Source organism: Lactuca sativa, chromosome 4 (genome assembly GCF_002870075.4).
Source record: "Lactuca sativa cultivar Salinas chromosome 4, Lsat_Salinas_v11, whole genome shotgun sequence".
NCBI lineage: Eukaryota > Viridiplantae > Streptophyta > Magnoliopsida > Asterales > Asteraceae > Lactuca > Lactuca sativa.
The window spans coordinates 160,142,650-160,159,026 of record NC_056626.2 but is presented as its reverse complement, the minus strand read 5'-3'; the positions used below and the strand labels follow the sequence as shown (position 1 = coordinate 160,159,026).

Here is a 16,377-nt window from a genome sequence, read left to right as displayed (position 1 = left end):
ACACTTATGCTGCGACTCGCCGAGTTGTATGAACAGCTCGCCGAGTTCATCTTCATCCGAAGAACACTTATGCTGCGACTCGCCGAGTTATATGAACAACTCGCCGAGTCTGTTCTTGATCTAAGGAGATTGCCTTGAACTCGCCGAGTCAGGGCGTTGACTCATCGAGTTCCTTCATGGGTGAGTTCGGCTACCAACTCACCGAGTCCACCCAGGACTCACTACTTCAACTCGACACAACGAAAAGGGGACAAACTAGGAGACTCGCGACCAGACTCGCCGAGTCAGATGAGCGACTCGCCGAGTCCGCTTCATGCAAAAGCCATATACGCGATTTTGCTCGAATCCAGTCCATGCCAATCATATATCTGGGCTCCTAGGGCCTGGTTTACACGTAAAGTTTCCAACTTTACGTGTAGATCATCACCAATAAAGGTTCTAAGGCTTAAAGTGCACCAAAAGGGGTAGATCTATGGCTTGTGTGCAATATGACTCCATAAAGGCAGTAGATCCAAGCTCCAGGGACTGAATGGGGTCTAGATCTAAAGGCTAATCAACTTGAATCAACCAACAATGCACAACCAAGCTTGGTACATGGTTCAAGAGGGACTTTAATGGAGTAATAAGCATAGAAACAGAGGAAAAACGAGTTATACCTCAAGGAAATTACTGAGAGAACACAGAGGTGTTTGGCTTCCTTCCCTTCCTCTTGATTAACTCCTCTTCCTTCTCAAAATCTTCAAGGAAAACACACTAATAAGCCTCAAACTCACAAGAACAAGGGCTAGGACGTGTGGAGGGCTTCTGAGGGTGAATGGGGGCGAGATTGGGGCGGAATGAGAGATTAAATAGGGTGCAAACCCCTGAAACTTAGGGTTTCATCCAACAGCGGTGACTCGCCGAGTACAGGATATGGACTCGCCGAGTCGCCAACTTAAACGTGTCCTAGGTCCCGTCTCTACTCGGCGAGTCGGACCTATGACTCACCGAGTCCAAGGCTAAAAATGGAAAATACTCAATTAAGATTTACGTACCAGGAACCAGGTGCTACAAATGGGAGGGAGGTTGACAAGCAACCTCCCATGCCTTCTAAAAATCAGCCATGGTTAAAGAAAAGGGGCAAAATCATTATCTAGTTTTTTCAACTAGATAAAGGTATAACCCTATAAGATCATATGTTATTAGCAATATCATTCAATAATGATTCTTGAGCATCTAGATCCAACAAATGAGAGTTTATTCGAGTGTCGTCTTCAATAGAATATGTTGACTTTTCTAGGTAAATACTCGTTCTATGTAGTTACAAAAAATCCATCTATCAAAGAATTATCATCAATAAACTTTCTATCTTCGCTAACCATGAAAGAAGTATCTCCACCCAAATCCACTCATCATGACTATGCAAAGGCTTAAAACGGCGAATTATGTTTAGCAATACTTTCATTTGAGTCTCTTCGACGCCACCCCTTATCTCTTGTCTCCATTTTCACTCCTGTCTATCTTTTATGAGCAATATTTTTCCATTTCCAGTAAATATATCCTAGAAAAAGTAATCATAAAAGGCATGTTTACCATCCAAATATTTTCCAAATCATATGGTAACACCATCCCAACTATTTTTTAGATAGCATTAGATTGAATAGTATTAATGTCATGAAGAAAATTAATCATAAAAACAATCTTACTTCAAACCCCTTTAGTTGAATTCAAACTATCAAGATAGCCAAACCCTATATCATTTTCGTGAATAACTCTAAACACTTTACACCACATAGCTTTGTTGTCATGAACAAAACATCACTTTCATTTCTAAAGCAAGGCTTTATTAAATTCATTTAAAGACATAATATCTAACCCTCCTTTTCTTTGTTTCCAAAACTGCTTCCAGTTTGATCCAGTGCATATTCCACTTAATACCATCATCTCTCATAAATAATCTATCTCTAAGGGATTCATTATATACCTAGTTAACACACCTATCAACCGGAAACACCTTCAAAAGCACTAAGGTCTTCAAATTGAAACTCGAGGTCTGAATGTCACCGATCAGCCTAACTCTTCTAGTGACTCTGTGCAGTCTACAGTCGATTGCGTGTCTATTGCATCAACTCAATAGTCTTGAGTACTACCTCAGCACTGCCCATAACTCGACGTTCAAACTCACCCCAATAAATCAGGGTCGGACACTTTCTTCCGTAAAGCATCTCGAAGGGAGGTCGATCAATACTTGCATGATAACTATTGTTATATGGCAACTCAGCCAATGGAAGATAAGTATCCCAACTCTAGCCAAACTCTAGCACCCTGAGCATATCCTCGAGCGCGTGAATAGTTTTCTCGCTCTGTCTGTCGCTTTGAGGGTGGTATGATGTGCTAAAATGTAGCTGAGTACCCAAATCATCATGAAACTTCCTCTAAAACCTATAGGTGAAACAAACATCATGATTGGAGATCACTGAAACTGGAACCCCGTGACGAGCGACTACCTCCCTGATGTAGATGTCGTCCAACTTCTCAACGAAATTTCTCTCTGAAATAGGGATGAAAAGAGCATTCTTGGTCAAACTATCAATAATGACCCAGGTAGAATCAACCTCATGTTCCGCCTTTAGAAACTTCATGATAAAAGACATAGTGATATCCTCTAACTTCCACATGGGAATGGGTAACGATTGCATCTTGTCGTGGGGTCTCTGATGTCCGACCTTGACTTTCTGGCAAGTCAGGCACTGCTCAACGTACCATGCTATCTCCCTCTTCATGCATAGCCACCAGTAGCTCAGTCTCAAATCCTTATACACCTTTATGGCCCATGGTGGATTGAAAATTTCAAATTATGTGATTCTTCCAATAATGTCTGCTTAACTCCACCAAAAATCGAAACCTATACTCTGCCACACCAAGTCAACAATCCTTGACTATCTCTGACAAATAAAGGAATATGTCCCCTCATTCTCTCTTCCTTCCAATTCTCCCTCTTCAACGCCTCTACTTGCACCTTCTTGATCAAATCTAACGGTGGTGAAATGATGACCATCCTCATACATAGATATCTTATAAGAGTACTAACCGCCTTGCGAGTCAAGGCATCAACCACAATATTGGACTTTCTCAGATGATATAAAATCCCGAAGTCGTAATCCTTCACAACATCCAACCATCCACGTTGTCTAATATTTAAGTTTGGTTGATCCATCAAATATCTCAAGCTCTTGTGGTCCGTGAAAATGGTACATCGAACCCCTTACAAGTAATGCCACCAAATATTGAGGGCGAAAACCACAGCCCCCAACTCCAAATCATGCGTAGGATACATCGCCTCTTGAGGCTTTAACTACCTCGAAGCGTAAGCAATCATGTGACCTATCTGCATTAGCACTAATCCCAATCGTATAATCGAAGCATAACAATAAACCACAAAGTTATCCATACCCTCGGGAAGGGTCAATATCGGGGCCTCACACAATCTCAGCCTCAAAGTCTCAAATATCGCTTGCTGCTCAGGCCCCCACTGAAAAGTAACATTCTTCTTTGTCAACTGGATCAAAGGAACAACAATCTTGGAGAAGTCCTGGATGAACCTACGGTAATAACCCGCTAACCCAAGGAAACCCCAAATCTCAGATGGTGACCTCGGAACCTCCCACTGCATCACTGCCTTGATCTTGACCGGATCGACCAATATACCCTTCTGGTTGACAATGTGCCCTAAGAACTGCACCTGGCGCAACCAGAACCCACATTTGGAGAACTTGGCATCAAGACTTTCCATCATCAAAGTCTCTAAAACCTCTCATAAGTGCTTCTCATTCCTTGGTCTTGGAGTAGACCAAGATATCGTCAGTGAAAAACAATCACTGATCAGTCCAACATCCGTCTACAAAGCCGCTTCATGAGCTCCATGAACATCACTAGTGCGTTGGTGAGACCAAATGACATCACCATGAACTCGTAATGACCATAAAGAGTCCTGAAGTCCATATTTTGCACATCCTCATCCTTGTATCTCATTTGATGATACCCCGATTCCAAATCAATCTTGGAAAACCAATATGCACCTTCAAGCTGTTCAAACAAGTCGTCGATCCTTGGAAGTGGATAATGGTTTGTCACTATCGACTTGTTCAGCTCCCTGTAGTCAATGCACGTCTTGTGTGAACCGTCCTCCTTTTTTACGAACAAAATCAGTGCTCCCCATGGAGAACTGCTCGACCTGATGAATTCCTTGTCTAATAGCTCCTATAGTTGTGTAGACAACCGTTGCATCTCTGAAGGTGCTAAGAGATAGGGTGCTTTGGCTATCGGCATCACACCCGAAATCAGATCAATCTAAAACTCAACATGCATCTCAGGAGGCACTCCCATAAAATCCTCAGGAAATACAACGGACAAATCCCGAACATTGGGAATGTCATACACTATTTTCTTATCGTTAATTCATGAATCTATCACATAAACCATAAATCTATAGCACCTCTACTAAATATACCTCCTAGCTCTCATAGTTGAACAAATAGTCGGTCCATATTGAGCACCCTTGCCATGTATAACCAGTTCTCCCAAACTTGGAGTTCGAACTCTCACTAACTGGTGATCACAATCAGGCATAGTCCCATTAGGGATCAACCAGTCCATGCCCACAATAATCTTAGTCCCTCATAGATGAATATGGACTAGATATATCAGATACTTCTCACGGAACAGCTCGAGAATGCAAACATAATGAAAACTTGGAGCACTCATAATATGGTCAGCTGCAATCTCCACCTCCAACGGGTTATCCAATACTCTCATAGCATCACTAAACTTCTCGCTAAGCGCAAGAGACACAAAATATTGAGTAGCACCTGAATTGAAAAGAACATAAACAGTCATAACATTGACTAAAAACATCCATATACATGATCAGATAAAACATAAGCACGAACAATGAAAGTAGGAAAACAACGTGGTAAAGATACATACTAGTAACAATATATGGCACTGCTCGGGCCTCCTCGGCCTTCAATTGAAAAGATATGCTCTTCATTATAGGAGCCTCTACCTTACCCTCACGGCCATCAATAATCCTCAGCGTAGCTAGAGCGGGTGGCCTCGCCACTCCACCTGATAATCTCCGACAATCAACCTTTGCGATGGAAGCATACGAGTTCTCCCTTAGTGCAATCCTTGTTGTAATGACCAGCCTAGCCGTAATTGAAGCAGCTTCCTCCCTTTTCATGATAGATCCCCTCATGCTACCTCCCACACTTTTCACAATGGCCTCGACCCTACTAGCCTCTTGATCACAAATCAAAAGCATTGGGCCTCTTCACCAGGGCCACAATTGTCTGAACCTAATATGGCTTGCACTTCCTCCGAAGCTCCAACTCAATATCCTGCTCCCGGGATCTAGCAATCATATCCTCTAAGGTCCTGCAACTCGGCATACTCATAAACTCTCGAATGTCATCCCTAAACATATCATGGTACCTTGTCTTCTTCATCTCCTCATCCGCAACATACCGCAAAACCAATAAAGCCCTCGCCCTGAACATGGCGGTGATCTCCGCCACAATCTCTGTTGTTTGAAGAAGTTCCTAAAACTCCCTCGCCAGCTGTTGATGTCACACCCCCGGCTAGCGAGGGAAACACCGGGCGTTACGACGTGGGGGATATTGGATCGAGACATATATATATATATATATATATATATATATATATATATATATATATATATATATATAACGTAACACAAAAGTATATCACAACAATGCTTTTATTTATTATAATTTATTTGGGATTACACTGTTTAAAAGGGTCAAGCACACGTCCTAAACATAACTAGAAATGACAAATAGACGGAACAACACTCTAACAAGCTTCCTTGAAAACCTCATCCTCGGCACGACTATCCTCCACACTCATCTCCTTGAGAATGCATGTATTTTTGAAAACGTCAACATAATGTTGGTGAGTGCAGACGTATCGTGGTAGCCAAATTTAATCAGGCTAAGGATGAATATTAACAACTCACTAACGCATTAACGTTAGGTATTTATCTTTTACCTTTTATGTTTTATCTTTCCTAGTGATTTCCCATAATTATCATAATATAAACTCCTTTAATTTTATATTTGATAATTATATCTATTAGATCTCATAATTATTTTGTATGTATATGCATATATTTTATTTTGCGATACATATATACCCTAATTATGGTTAATTTGATAACTGGATATTTGGGCAGAGTAACGATTAGGTACAATGCATATCCCTATATTTAATCAACATTAGTTCTAGGTACTAATTTATCCTAAAAATTTGGCCATTATAACATTTAGGTATTATCTCTTCCTAGACTATCGGACATCATAACTCTTAGGTATAATATCGTAGCTTACAACTAGGCATAATATCTATAGCTACATTATCCTAAGGCTTTAACCTTTATAAAACCATTGATATTTATGAATATAAATATATTTTGATAAAGCAATTTGATAAGAATGTATCCCCCCCCCACATCATAAAACATTTAAAATAGTGAAATTGGGGCCGTAAACTCACCCTAGTCGCATGAGACCGTTGGTGTAGGGTTGAATCAGACTCGGTACTCCGAGGACTGCTCCAAAGGCAGCAACTTCGATAATTTCAAAGAGAGTGAGAATAAAAGGTATGCAGGATGATCTGCAAGGCCTTCTATTTATAGTCATAGATTTAGGGTGTGCGTGGCGCAAATATCTGTGCACGTAACGCATGATCGTTGTGGCTCCATTTAGAGAAGGCCACGTGTCACTTCCCAAATTGGCCACGTCACTCAGAATCTGCTTGAATCCGGTGTCAAGTGTGCGACGAGCATATACGCAAACCTCGCACGCACGAAACGATTTTGCAAAAATCATAAGCTTCGTGCGAGCTCCGATCTAAGCCCTCTTTATATCTATGTGATGATCTCAATGGGTACTACAACTCTCCTTTATGTTGCTTTAGCTAGTTTTGACTTTCATTTTTGTGCCAAACGGGGGTAAAAATATACGATTTTACAAAAATCATATCTCTCTCATACGGATCCCGTTTTTGGCACTCTTTGTCCTAAAGTTTATATCTTAAGGAGTACTATGAATCTCTTTTTTGCAATTTTAGTCAAAACTCAACCGATATCTAAGTACCATTTTGATGTAATTAATTTTAATTACATGGTTTATTTCTATTTTTATAAAATCCATAACTCTTTCCTTTGGAGTTAGATTTTTACAAATATTTTATCCTTGAGATCACGAAAATTAGTACTTTCCAAGTATGTTAACCAACTTAGAAAATGGTACAACTTTTTGGATGCTAATTTTTAAGCCTAATAGTCGTTTTAATAAGTAAATGTAATGGCACATTTGATTTTTATTATCTCAAAATCAAATGGTAAAATACTAAGCTATTACATAAATTTTTCTTACTCTTTCTTATTGGTCATCAGTGACGGAAACCTCTCGGTTTTCACAGCTGTACCTCAATAGCAGGCAGGAACTCTTTCTGAATCTAGTAAGAAATTTATCCTAAGTCATCTCCTCAACGAGCTCTTCTCCCAAGGCATGACCTATCTCCTCCTACGAATCATGAGCTCTGTCCTTCAGTAGACATGATGCAAACCTGATCTTCGACTCTGCAAGGCAGAAGCTTGTCCGAACGACATTCACCATATCTTCAGTCCCCCTCCTGCTAACAATGGGTCCTTCTTCTCGAAGAACTCAGGAGCCTCACATGCACAAAACTTTCGAAAAGTAAGAGTGCCTGATGCGACAGTAGCCAAAATCTCAGTACGGAAAGTGCCCAGACACTCATCTAGCAACTCAATGATCCCCTCCTTATTGGTACCAAACATCATAGGATTCGCATCCAGAATACCGTGAGTGGTCACTGACATAATAACTCGTGTATCCTTTCATCAATCGGCTCAACACCAGAACCTGAACCAGAACCTCCTCCTTGAGTGCTCACCACCATACTGAAAGGCAAACATACAAACGATCAAAACATACTCGAGGGAACTCTTACGCTACAAGATCCTTAGGATATTCGTGACTCTCCTTGATTCAAGTACGGATCATGTGCTTCCAGTAGTACATACTTAATACTACTTTCCACACCTATCCGTACTCTCCTCAAGAACTATACTGAATCTTGTAAGTCACTTCACTATGGCAGTTCAAATGAATCCCTATGTTAATCAGCATACATGTCATACTACTTCATATTACATCGCTCCCTATGCTCTCCTAAGTATCCTCATATCACTTATGTATGCATTACTAGGAACCTCTACCAACACCATTGGTTGTCTTATGCATTAAAATTAAACAATATTTGATCAAATAGATTGTCAAACAAATGATTATAGCTTAAGCCCACAACCAAACAAGGAATGGGAAATAAGGCAGAATCAATCATTCTAAGGCTATATGATCCTAATCATATACAATTTTTCAACATACACTTAGCAATTAACTTTGTCAATCTAGACTCCAATTAGCACATAATATTCACTTCCTGCTATGCTATCAGGAATCACATATATCAGATAATTCTATCATGCTATTCCTGAAGGCATCCTTAGCCCTATTCTAGCATGCAACTCACATAATTGCACACCAACGCATAATACTCATTTGTGAGTATTTTGGGAACTAACTTGATCTTGGATGATAGCACACATCGCACCCCTTTCTTTGTAAAACTCTTTTTATAACATTTATTTTTCTTAAAAAAAGATTTATCAACTTATTAGTTTAAGTTCAGACATACCCGAGAGTGTGATTGAATCCCTCAAAACAAGGCTTTGATACCAACTTGTAACATCCCAAAAATACTGATAAAAATTTCACTTTTAAAACACCCAAAATGATACACTCAATTGTTCCATAATCAAACCCATTAAAACATCCTCAACATCATACTAAATAAAAACTCATAAATTATTTTAAAAAACATACCTCAACGATCCAGATGTTACAATAATATTAAGAATATTTTTCCTATTCCACTCTCCTAGAAACACCACATCATCTATGTAAAACAAGTGAGAAATATGCATCACATCACTGTCTAAATCTTCCCCTTAGAACAAATTAGCATCCTTTGCAGCCTCAATAACCACATGTAACCCTTATATGGCTTGATTGAATAAAAAGCGAGACAAGGGATTTCCATGTCTTAACCCAAGTTTGATATCAAAATTTTCAATTGGGTTGCCATTCATCAAAACAGAAGATTTAACCGACCTCAAACACCTACAAATCAAGTTACACCATATTTGAGAAAACCCCATAAAATTCATTATCTTGATAAGATAGTCCCAAGATAAATAGTTATACGCCTTTCTAAAACTAATCTTGAAAATCATCAACTCCTTTTTCTTTTTCTTGAACCAATCGATAATTTCATTAACAACTAGTGGGCCATCCAAAACATGTCTTCCTTTTACAAAGGCAAAATGTTCCATGCTCACAACCAGAGCCACAAATTTAGTTAGTTTGAGAGCTAAAAGTTTTGATATAAATTTGTACTGAATCCCAGTCAACGTTATAGGTCTGAAATCTTTTATGTCAATCGGATTTGAAACCTTATCTATCAAAGTGATGAAGGAAGAATTATAGCCTGAAGGAATACTACACATGTCAAAAATGTTTCATGAAGTTAAAGACATCAATTTGTAGTAAGTACCAGTACCTTTTAATAAAAAGGAAGGTGAAACCATACGCTCCTAGATCTTCATCACTACCACATGTCAACACAGCCTATCGCACCAGCTCTAAAGTAGGTTGCATTTTAAGACCAAGGATCAGAGAGGGATCCAATTCGCTAAATTGCTCACTTATGCTGGTAATCCGACCACCATGACATTTTTGGAATTTTTTCTTGTATAATGTCAAAAAATCATATTTAATTATATTAATCTTATCCTTATTTACTTCACACCTTTAATATTTATGTTCTTTTCTTCCTAAGAATCCTATGGTAATACTTAGAAGTCTCATCACCCTCGATTACCCATTTTATATTTTCTTTGTGATTCGTGTTAAGCGACTCAAATTTATCAACAATACTCAAAAGCCTAATCAAATACTTTTTTCCCCTCGGTCATGATACAAGAACTAAACCCATCACCTTCCAACTCGTATGTGGACAACAATATACTTTGAATCATATTCTTCTCTTCATGTTTCTTTTTTATTGTAGTCTACATTCCAACTTTTGATCTTCCCTTTTAACATCTTAAGTTTATCTTTGAAAAAGATTAACTTATTATCATTATCGCAAGGTTAAACATCATTCCAAGTCTCACAAACCATTTCATAAAATCCCTCCAAGTCAATCCAAGAGTCAAAAAGTTTAAACAGATAAGGAATATAATCACAATTCTTATTTCTTTATATAGAAGAATAGGATGATGATAAGAGATTCTCATTTCCACAATCATGACATTCATATCTGTGAAGACATCCAAAAGATGGTCAAACACAAGAAAAACGATCCAATTTACTCATCTTGTCCTTATTTTTTTTATTCTAGTAAAACAAAATTCCACCAATAGGAACACCCACCAACTCAACAATATCATTAAGTTAATTGTTGAAGTGATCTGTTGAATTCGAGAAAAACATCGAACCACTTCTTTCTTCAATGCTTGTAACTACATTAAATTCACCAAACAATACATAATTTCTTGGGTAGCAATTCATAAAAGATAAGATATGACACCATAAATTATGTGTTGTGTGAATGTCTTAAGGAGCTTAAACATTTCCTATGAAGCAACAAAGTGTTGTATTTAAGCCTAACACTCTCTACAATAACCAAATGATCCATAAAGTACACCTTTTTCTTCATAAAAATTGTTGGATCCATATTAAGAGAATACTACTCGATCTATCACAAGCCAAACTAACTCTAAAGTAAAAAGTTATAGTTACCCTTAACATTCCTGATTTCCTAGTCTTAAAAAAGATGTTCAATCTAGTGAGTAAGGTTTCACGTAAAATTAAAACAATTAACTCCATTGTTTAAACATAACCTACTAAACAATTAACTCCATTGTTTAAACATAACCTACTAATCCCATTCATCTTCTTCTTGATGCCAATATCGCACACATTCAATGATAGAATATTCATTTCTTAATCATGTTCACACCCATTCTAATTAGTAATTTCTTGAGATCATTTCTACAACCCCTTATTTGATACTGGAGAGCCTTTGCAATTTCAGTATATCTAATCGTCCTTTTGGTTAAATAAAACCTTGTTATTTACTTATTATCACATATATTCTAAATCTTTTAAGAAAACCACATTGTGTTTCAAAATTACTTTTTAATCTAAAGATTAATAAATTATGATAAATATTTAATAACAATGTCCATACCTTGAACACAAACCACATCCTTCGTAACTCAAAAAATGTGCATCACTAGTCACATAGATGATTATGGTATCTATATTTACGTGGAAGCAACATTGTTCAAATCATGATCCTGATCGTATAGTCGTACGATCTTCTGATCCGACCTATGTAAATCGACCTGATCATACGTGACTCATTTTTTGGTAAGATCAAAATAGGAGTGTATGATTGGATCTTAATATCATGGGATCCTAACTATTTATATTTTATAATTGTTTTTACTACTTTTTCTTGGACTAACTAAGTACATTGAATATGAACTCTAGAAAACCTCTTTTGAATTGTTTATTGTTAAATGATGTATTTGATATGTATTGGACTAACTAAGTACCCTGGAAGGATGTGATACACTTCAGAAAGAGGGGCAAGTATGGGACCTGATTTATTGAGCCGTTTCGAGTAGTGGCCAGGGTAGGCAAGGTAGCCTGTCGACTAGATCTACCTATGGAGCTTAGTCAGATTCACAACACCTTCCATGTTTCTCAGCTTCAGAAGTATGTAGCTAATGATTCAGCAGTGGTTCCTTTGGACGATATTCATTTTAATGAGCGCCTGGACTATGTTGAGAGGCCAATGACAGTTTTGGATAGGAAAATGAAGACCTTGCGTAACAAGGTTGTACCTCTAGTCAAGGTTCAGTTGCAGCACTGGAAGGGTTCCGAGTGGACTTAGGAACCCGATGCAGAGATACAAGAGCACTACCCCGAGTTATTCACAACATTAGACTTCGATGATGAAATCTGATTCAAGTAGGGGAGAGTTGTAACACCCATCTGATCAGATGATGGTGGAGATAGCATTTGGAGTAGTGATCTGTTCAATTATTTTTCAGACTGTGATATGAGTTGTCCTCACTGTACTAGTGGGTCGAAGGCACAAATGTCGACCCACTAGGCTATGTATCCTAGTATAAGATGTTTCTATGTTGTAGTGATTTGTTAGATCTGCATGATTATATGTTTGTTGTTATGTGTTTTATCTGTTGCATATGTCGACATAGTGCAGTTGGGTTGACGCAATACTGCTCTGTGCGGAAGCCAACGAACTTTGGAGCAAGTCAGACATATGTTGTGGGCTCGGGAGCAATCCAAACATGAGTTATGGGCTAGGTGGGCAAACCAGAATCATGTTATGGGCTTAGGGGTAATCCAGTCCAATGGTTGTGGACTCAGTATGCATGTTGTTATATGTTGTGTGGTGGTATTTTGAGGGAACTCACTAACTTTTGGCTTACTTTTTGATTTTTATGGTTTCAGGTACTTTAGAGGACAAGGGAAAGGCGAAGTCTTGATCATGCACATCATCCATAATTTATGTGTTTTGATGATTTTGGGATACTCTGATTCATGATAATGATCTTTGGGAACTTGTTTTGTAAAACTTAAGGATTTTGGGCTGGTTTTAAAATAAAAATTTTTCCTTGATTTTTGGGATGTTACAAGAGGACTGGCGTAACATGCATGATGGATCCATTTACCCAGCGTGGTCTGAGTACAATACGATATACGCGTGTTTCATGGTCATTACCTGAGTAATAATCACTTATAAAAAAATGTTAACTGATGATTACCTAATTCCATCCTTTTGTGCAGCTTTACATCTCTGTCAATATACCACATGCCTACTGGTTTTTGGGAGTTTTGGATTTCAAGTCATTCACAATGACTATATACGATAGTCACTGGATTGACGACTATTTTTTAGAAGCTGAATATTGGTTTATAATTATATATGTTTGTATCCACAAGCTTCTAGTGTGTATCAACTACTGAAGTACCAAACCCACTGATGTAACCCTCTTGGGACTTTCAAAATCACCCTTGTAAAGGGTGTATACATACCATAACTCGGGGTGAACACTTGGACCTCCGGACATGAACTTGGATCTGGTAAGCCTCAACAAATCCGATCCAAGGTTCACTAATTTCTGCAAAACCGATTTGGTCAAAGAGCTGGTTTAGTCCGGTCTTGTTCAGTCCAAATGCTCAACCCTATATCCAAGATTCGGGAACCGGGCGTAGACCTACACCTTGTAAGCCTTAACAGGCTCAGTCCAAGGTCCACCAATTTTTGAAAAACCAATCCGGTCCGGTTCGAATGCTCACCCTTAACTATAATAGTCTGGCGGTAAAAGGGAATGTAGACTGTTCTTATGTAGACTCCTAGAGATGTTGCTTGTTGGAAAATCTTTAAGGATAAAGGGTTTAGCATGGGTCATCTCATTTCGCAATGAAATCGTGGAAATTGTATGGGGTAAAAAGAAAAAAATAAGGATCCATTTAAGCATTGTAATACTATTTAAAACATATTTAAGAGCTATGTTTTACATAATTTTATACATTTCAAAAGTTTTTTTGAGAACCTTTAAGAGCTATGCTTTACGAAATTTTACACATTTCAAAAGTTTACAACAACTTTTGTGAATCACTAACAAAAATAACAGCTATAAGTTTCTAACTTTTGGCTGCTAGCCAAAGACTATTTTTACCAAACATACCTAAAAAGTTTTACACCACCATTAACCGATCCAGCCAATATGCTAAATATAAATCACAATGTTTCAAAATTAATATCCACTCTTCAACATGAAACCTTGCTTATAAATTCTCACATTCTTACCATTAAGACAAACATTCAATTCCATAAACATCAACCAAACAAAACCTAAATCATCTTTCAATCCACTTAACAAAAATTATGAACCCAATGCCATTATGCAACAACACAACCAATTAATTATCAAGTCTATAAATTTGCCAATGTCACATGTTCTGCAATTATCTCCTACATCAGTCAAACAAACACCGATATAATCCACTCGCATACAAATGCTACAAAAATGATCCGAAATAAAAATATATAATTAATGTGGTTTTGGTTTATATCCATCAACAGCAAAATTTCTTGTAGCAGCAGGAAGAGCAAGCCGAAGCCCATCAAGTTCAGGTTTTGCAATTACTTGACAACCAAGTCGAGACCTACACCAAACATACAACTTAATCACTTATCATTATATAAAATTTAACAAAATTCTAGAAACTTATAAAATAATAATTCAAAAAAAAAAAAAATTACGTTTCTGTCAGTCCAAAAGCAAGGTCTAGCATATCATTCTCCTCGTCTGTAGGATCTTCTAGCTTGTTGTACTGTTCCACATCCTGACCAATCACAGATTGACAGCACATCAGTATCAGTCCTAGTCCAATGCATGTTAAATAATAATAGCATACCATCACAATGACATGACAGGTGGAACAAGCAAGAGATCCTTCACATGCTCCTGTTAATTAAATTGAAATTGATTTAAGCCAAATAGTAATTGTGAATGAAATATGGTTTGATATATTGAGTTTAGTTAACCTTCAAGCTCTATGTCATTCTCATGGGCAGCTTCTAACATTGACATTCCAATGGGGACTTTGATTTCTTGTTCTTCTCCATCTTTGTCAAAGAATGTCACAGAGATTCTACAAAGGTCAAGCAAGGTTATAAATATATAACTGAATACGAAAAAGATGAAGAAATTTAGGGTTAGATTTTTTGATGAAAAAAACAGATACTCACTTTTGGTTGTTGTCTTCGTTTTCACCTTGTGAATTGCCAGTGGGTGTGGTGGAGAATGATTTATGACTCTGAAAGAAGTGATGCATAATTTCATTATATCAGGAATACTTCAAAATTGAATAGATTATAAGAGTGAAATTAGGCATTCTTGCATTAGGAATAAATGCAACTAACCGAGGAAAACAAATAGTCATTCTGAACTTTAGGGAAAAACGACCTTCTTGATGGAATTCTTAGTGGGGCTGAAATTTGAGGGGGAAAAGGAATCAGAATTCAGAACAGCTAACAATCATCTATGAACTATGTTATGACAACTCATACAGCATCCAGAAAGATCGAAGATCAAACCTTTTGATAATCCCTTGAACGCCTGAGCTCCAAGTCTGGAAATTTTAGAAATGAACATAATAGTAGAAGAGCCACACGATCTGAAGAAGAAATGGAAAACATTACGAATTAAGAGCTGGATAGAGCATCCTGATTAGAAGCTACTAAGAGATTAGATTCTTTTTTTAAGTTTATTCGTAGAGGCAAATACGCAAACACTTGGTGGGCAGATAAAACATGATTAGGATTTCTCGCATACATATCAAAAAGCCATATGCTGAACTGAAATGTAATTCCGCATCGCTTAAGTAAGCGAAAAACGAGAAAGAAGCATGAAAACCCATATGAAGTTTATACATGGACTGATTAGGTTTTCTTTATATTTTCCCGATTACAAGAATTAAAACCAGGCATTGGGAATTTGAGAAGGGATAACAGATGATGATAAAAAGAATCAGATAGAGAGAGTACCTTTGGGATTGTCCGGAGATGCTAACAAAGATGTAAAGGCTTCAGAGCTCCAGAGTTGAGAGAGATGGTTTGTTTTAGACTTTAGTTTTTCGTGGCTCTTGATGAAAGCACGACGGCCCAAACCGACTTTACGATTATAACAGTATAATCCAGTATACTTGCCTTTCACCTTCATTCCGCAAAAAAAAGTATTAAAAAATGGAGATGCGGGGTATCGAACCCCGTACCTCTCGCATGCAAAGCGAGCGCTCTACCATGTGAGCTACATCCCCATCTTGTTGTTGATATCATGATTTTTATTATTGACTAGGACCCACTAAGACCAAAAATAAAACTTATAAGTTTGGACTTTGGATGGTAACTCATGACTTCATGAGCACTTTTTTTTTTTTTTTTTTTTTTTTTTTTTTTTTATTTTTTATTTTTATTATTAACAATAAGAACATCCACATTATAACGTTTTAAAAGTTTTTCGAAGAGATTTTTAAATTACATGGATCTCATATAACTCAATAAATTTTTAATATACTATATTAATTCATAATGAATAGTAAAACAACCAATCATCTTCTCCAA

General features: G+C 37.5%; 2 protein-coding genes and 1 non-coding gene across 3 annotated transcripts in view; all 3 read right to left on the bottom strand.

Moving 5' to 3' along the window:
- The window catches only part of LOC128133539 (uncharacterized), a 34,984-nt gene extending 31,212 nt beyond the window's left edge, over positions 1-3,772 (bottom strand). The window contains exon 1 of the mRNA XM_052771015.1: positions 3,339-3,772. Coding sequence (XP_052626975.1) covers positions 3,339-3,772 — 434 coding nt within the window. The remainder of the gene's footprint in view (positions 1-3,338) is intronic.
- Positions 3,773-14,151: 10,379 nt separating this feature from the next.
- LOC111883558 (uncharacterized) lies at positions 14,152-15,960 on the bottom strand. Its single transcript, XM_023879879.3, has 8 exons — positions 15,802-15,960; positions 15,352-15,431; positions 15,178-15,245; positions 15,004-15,071; positions 14,800-14,906; positions 14,670-14,719; positions 14,515-14,597; positions 14,152-14,417 (listed from the first exon to the last, which is right to left on the bottom strand). The coding sequence occupies exons 2-8, from the start codon at positions 15,407-15,409 to the stop codon at positions 14,303-14,305; spliced, it is 549 nt and encodes a 182-aa protein (XP_023735647.1). The 5' UTR covers positions 15,410-15,431; positions 15,802-15,960; the 3' UTR covers positions 14,152-14,302.
- A 40-nt stretch (positions 15,961-16,000) lies between these two features.
- TRNAA-UGC (transfer RNA alanine (anticodon UGC)) lies at positions 16,001-16,073 on the bottom strand. The gene has a single exon. It is a non-coding gene; the product is annotated as a tRNA-Ala (tRNA).
- Positions 16,074-16,377: the final 304 nt, after the last annotated feature.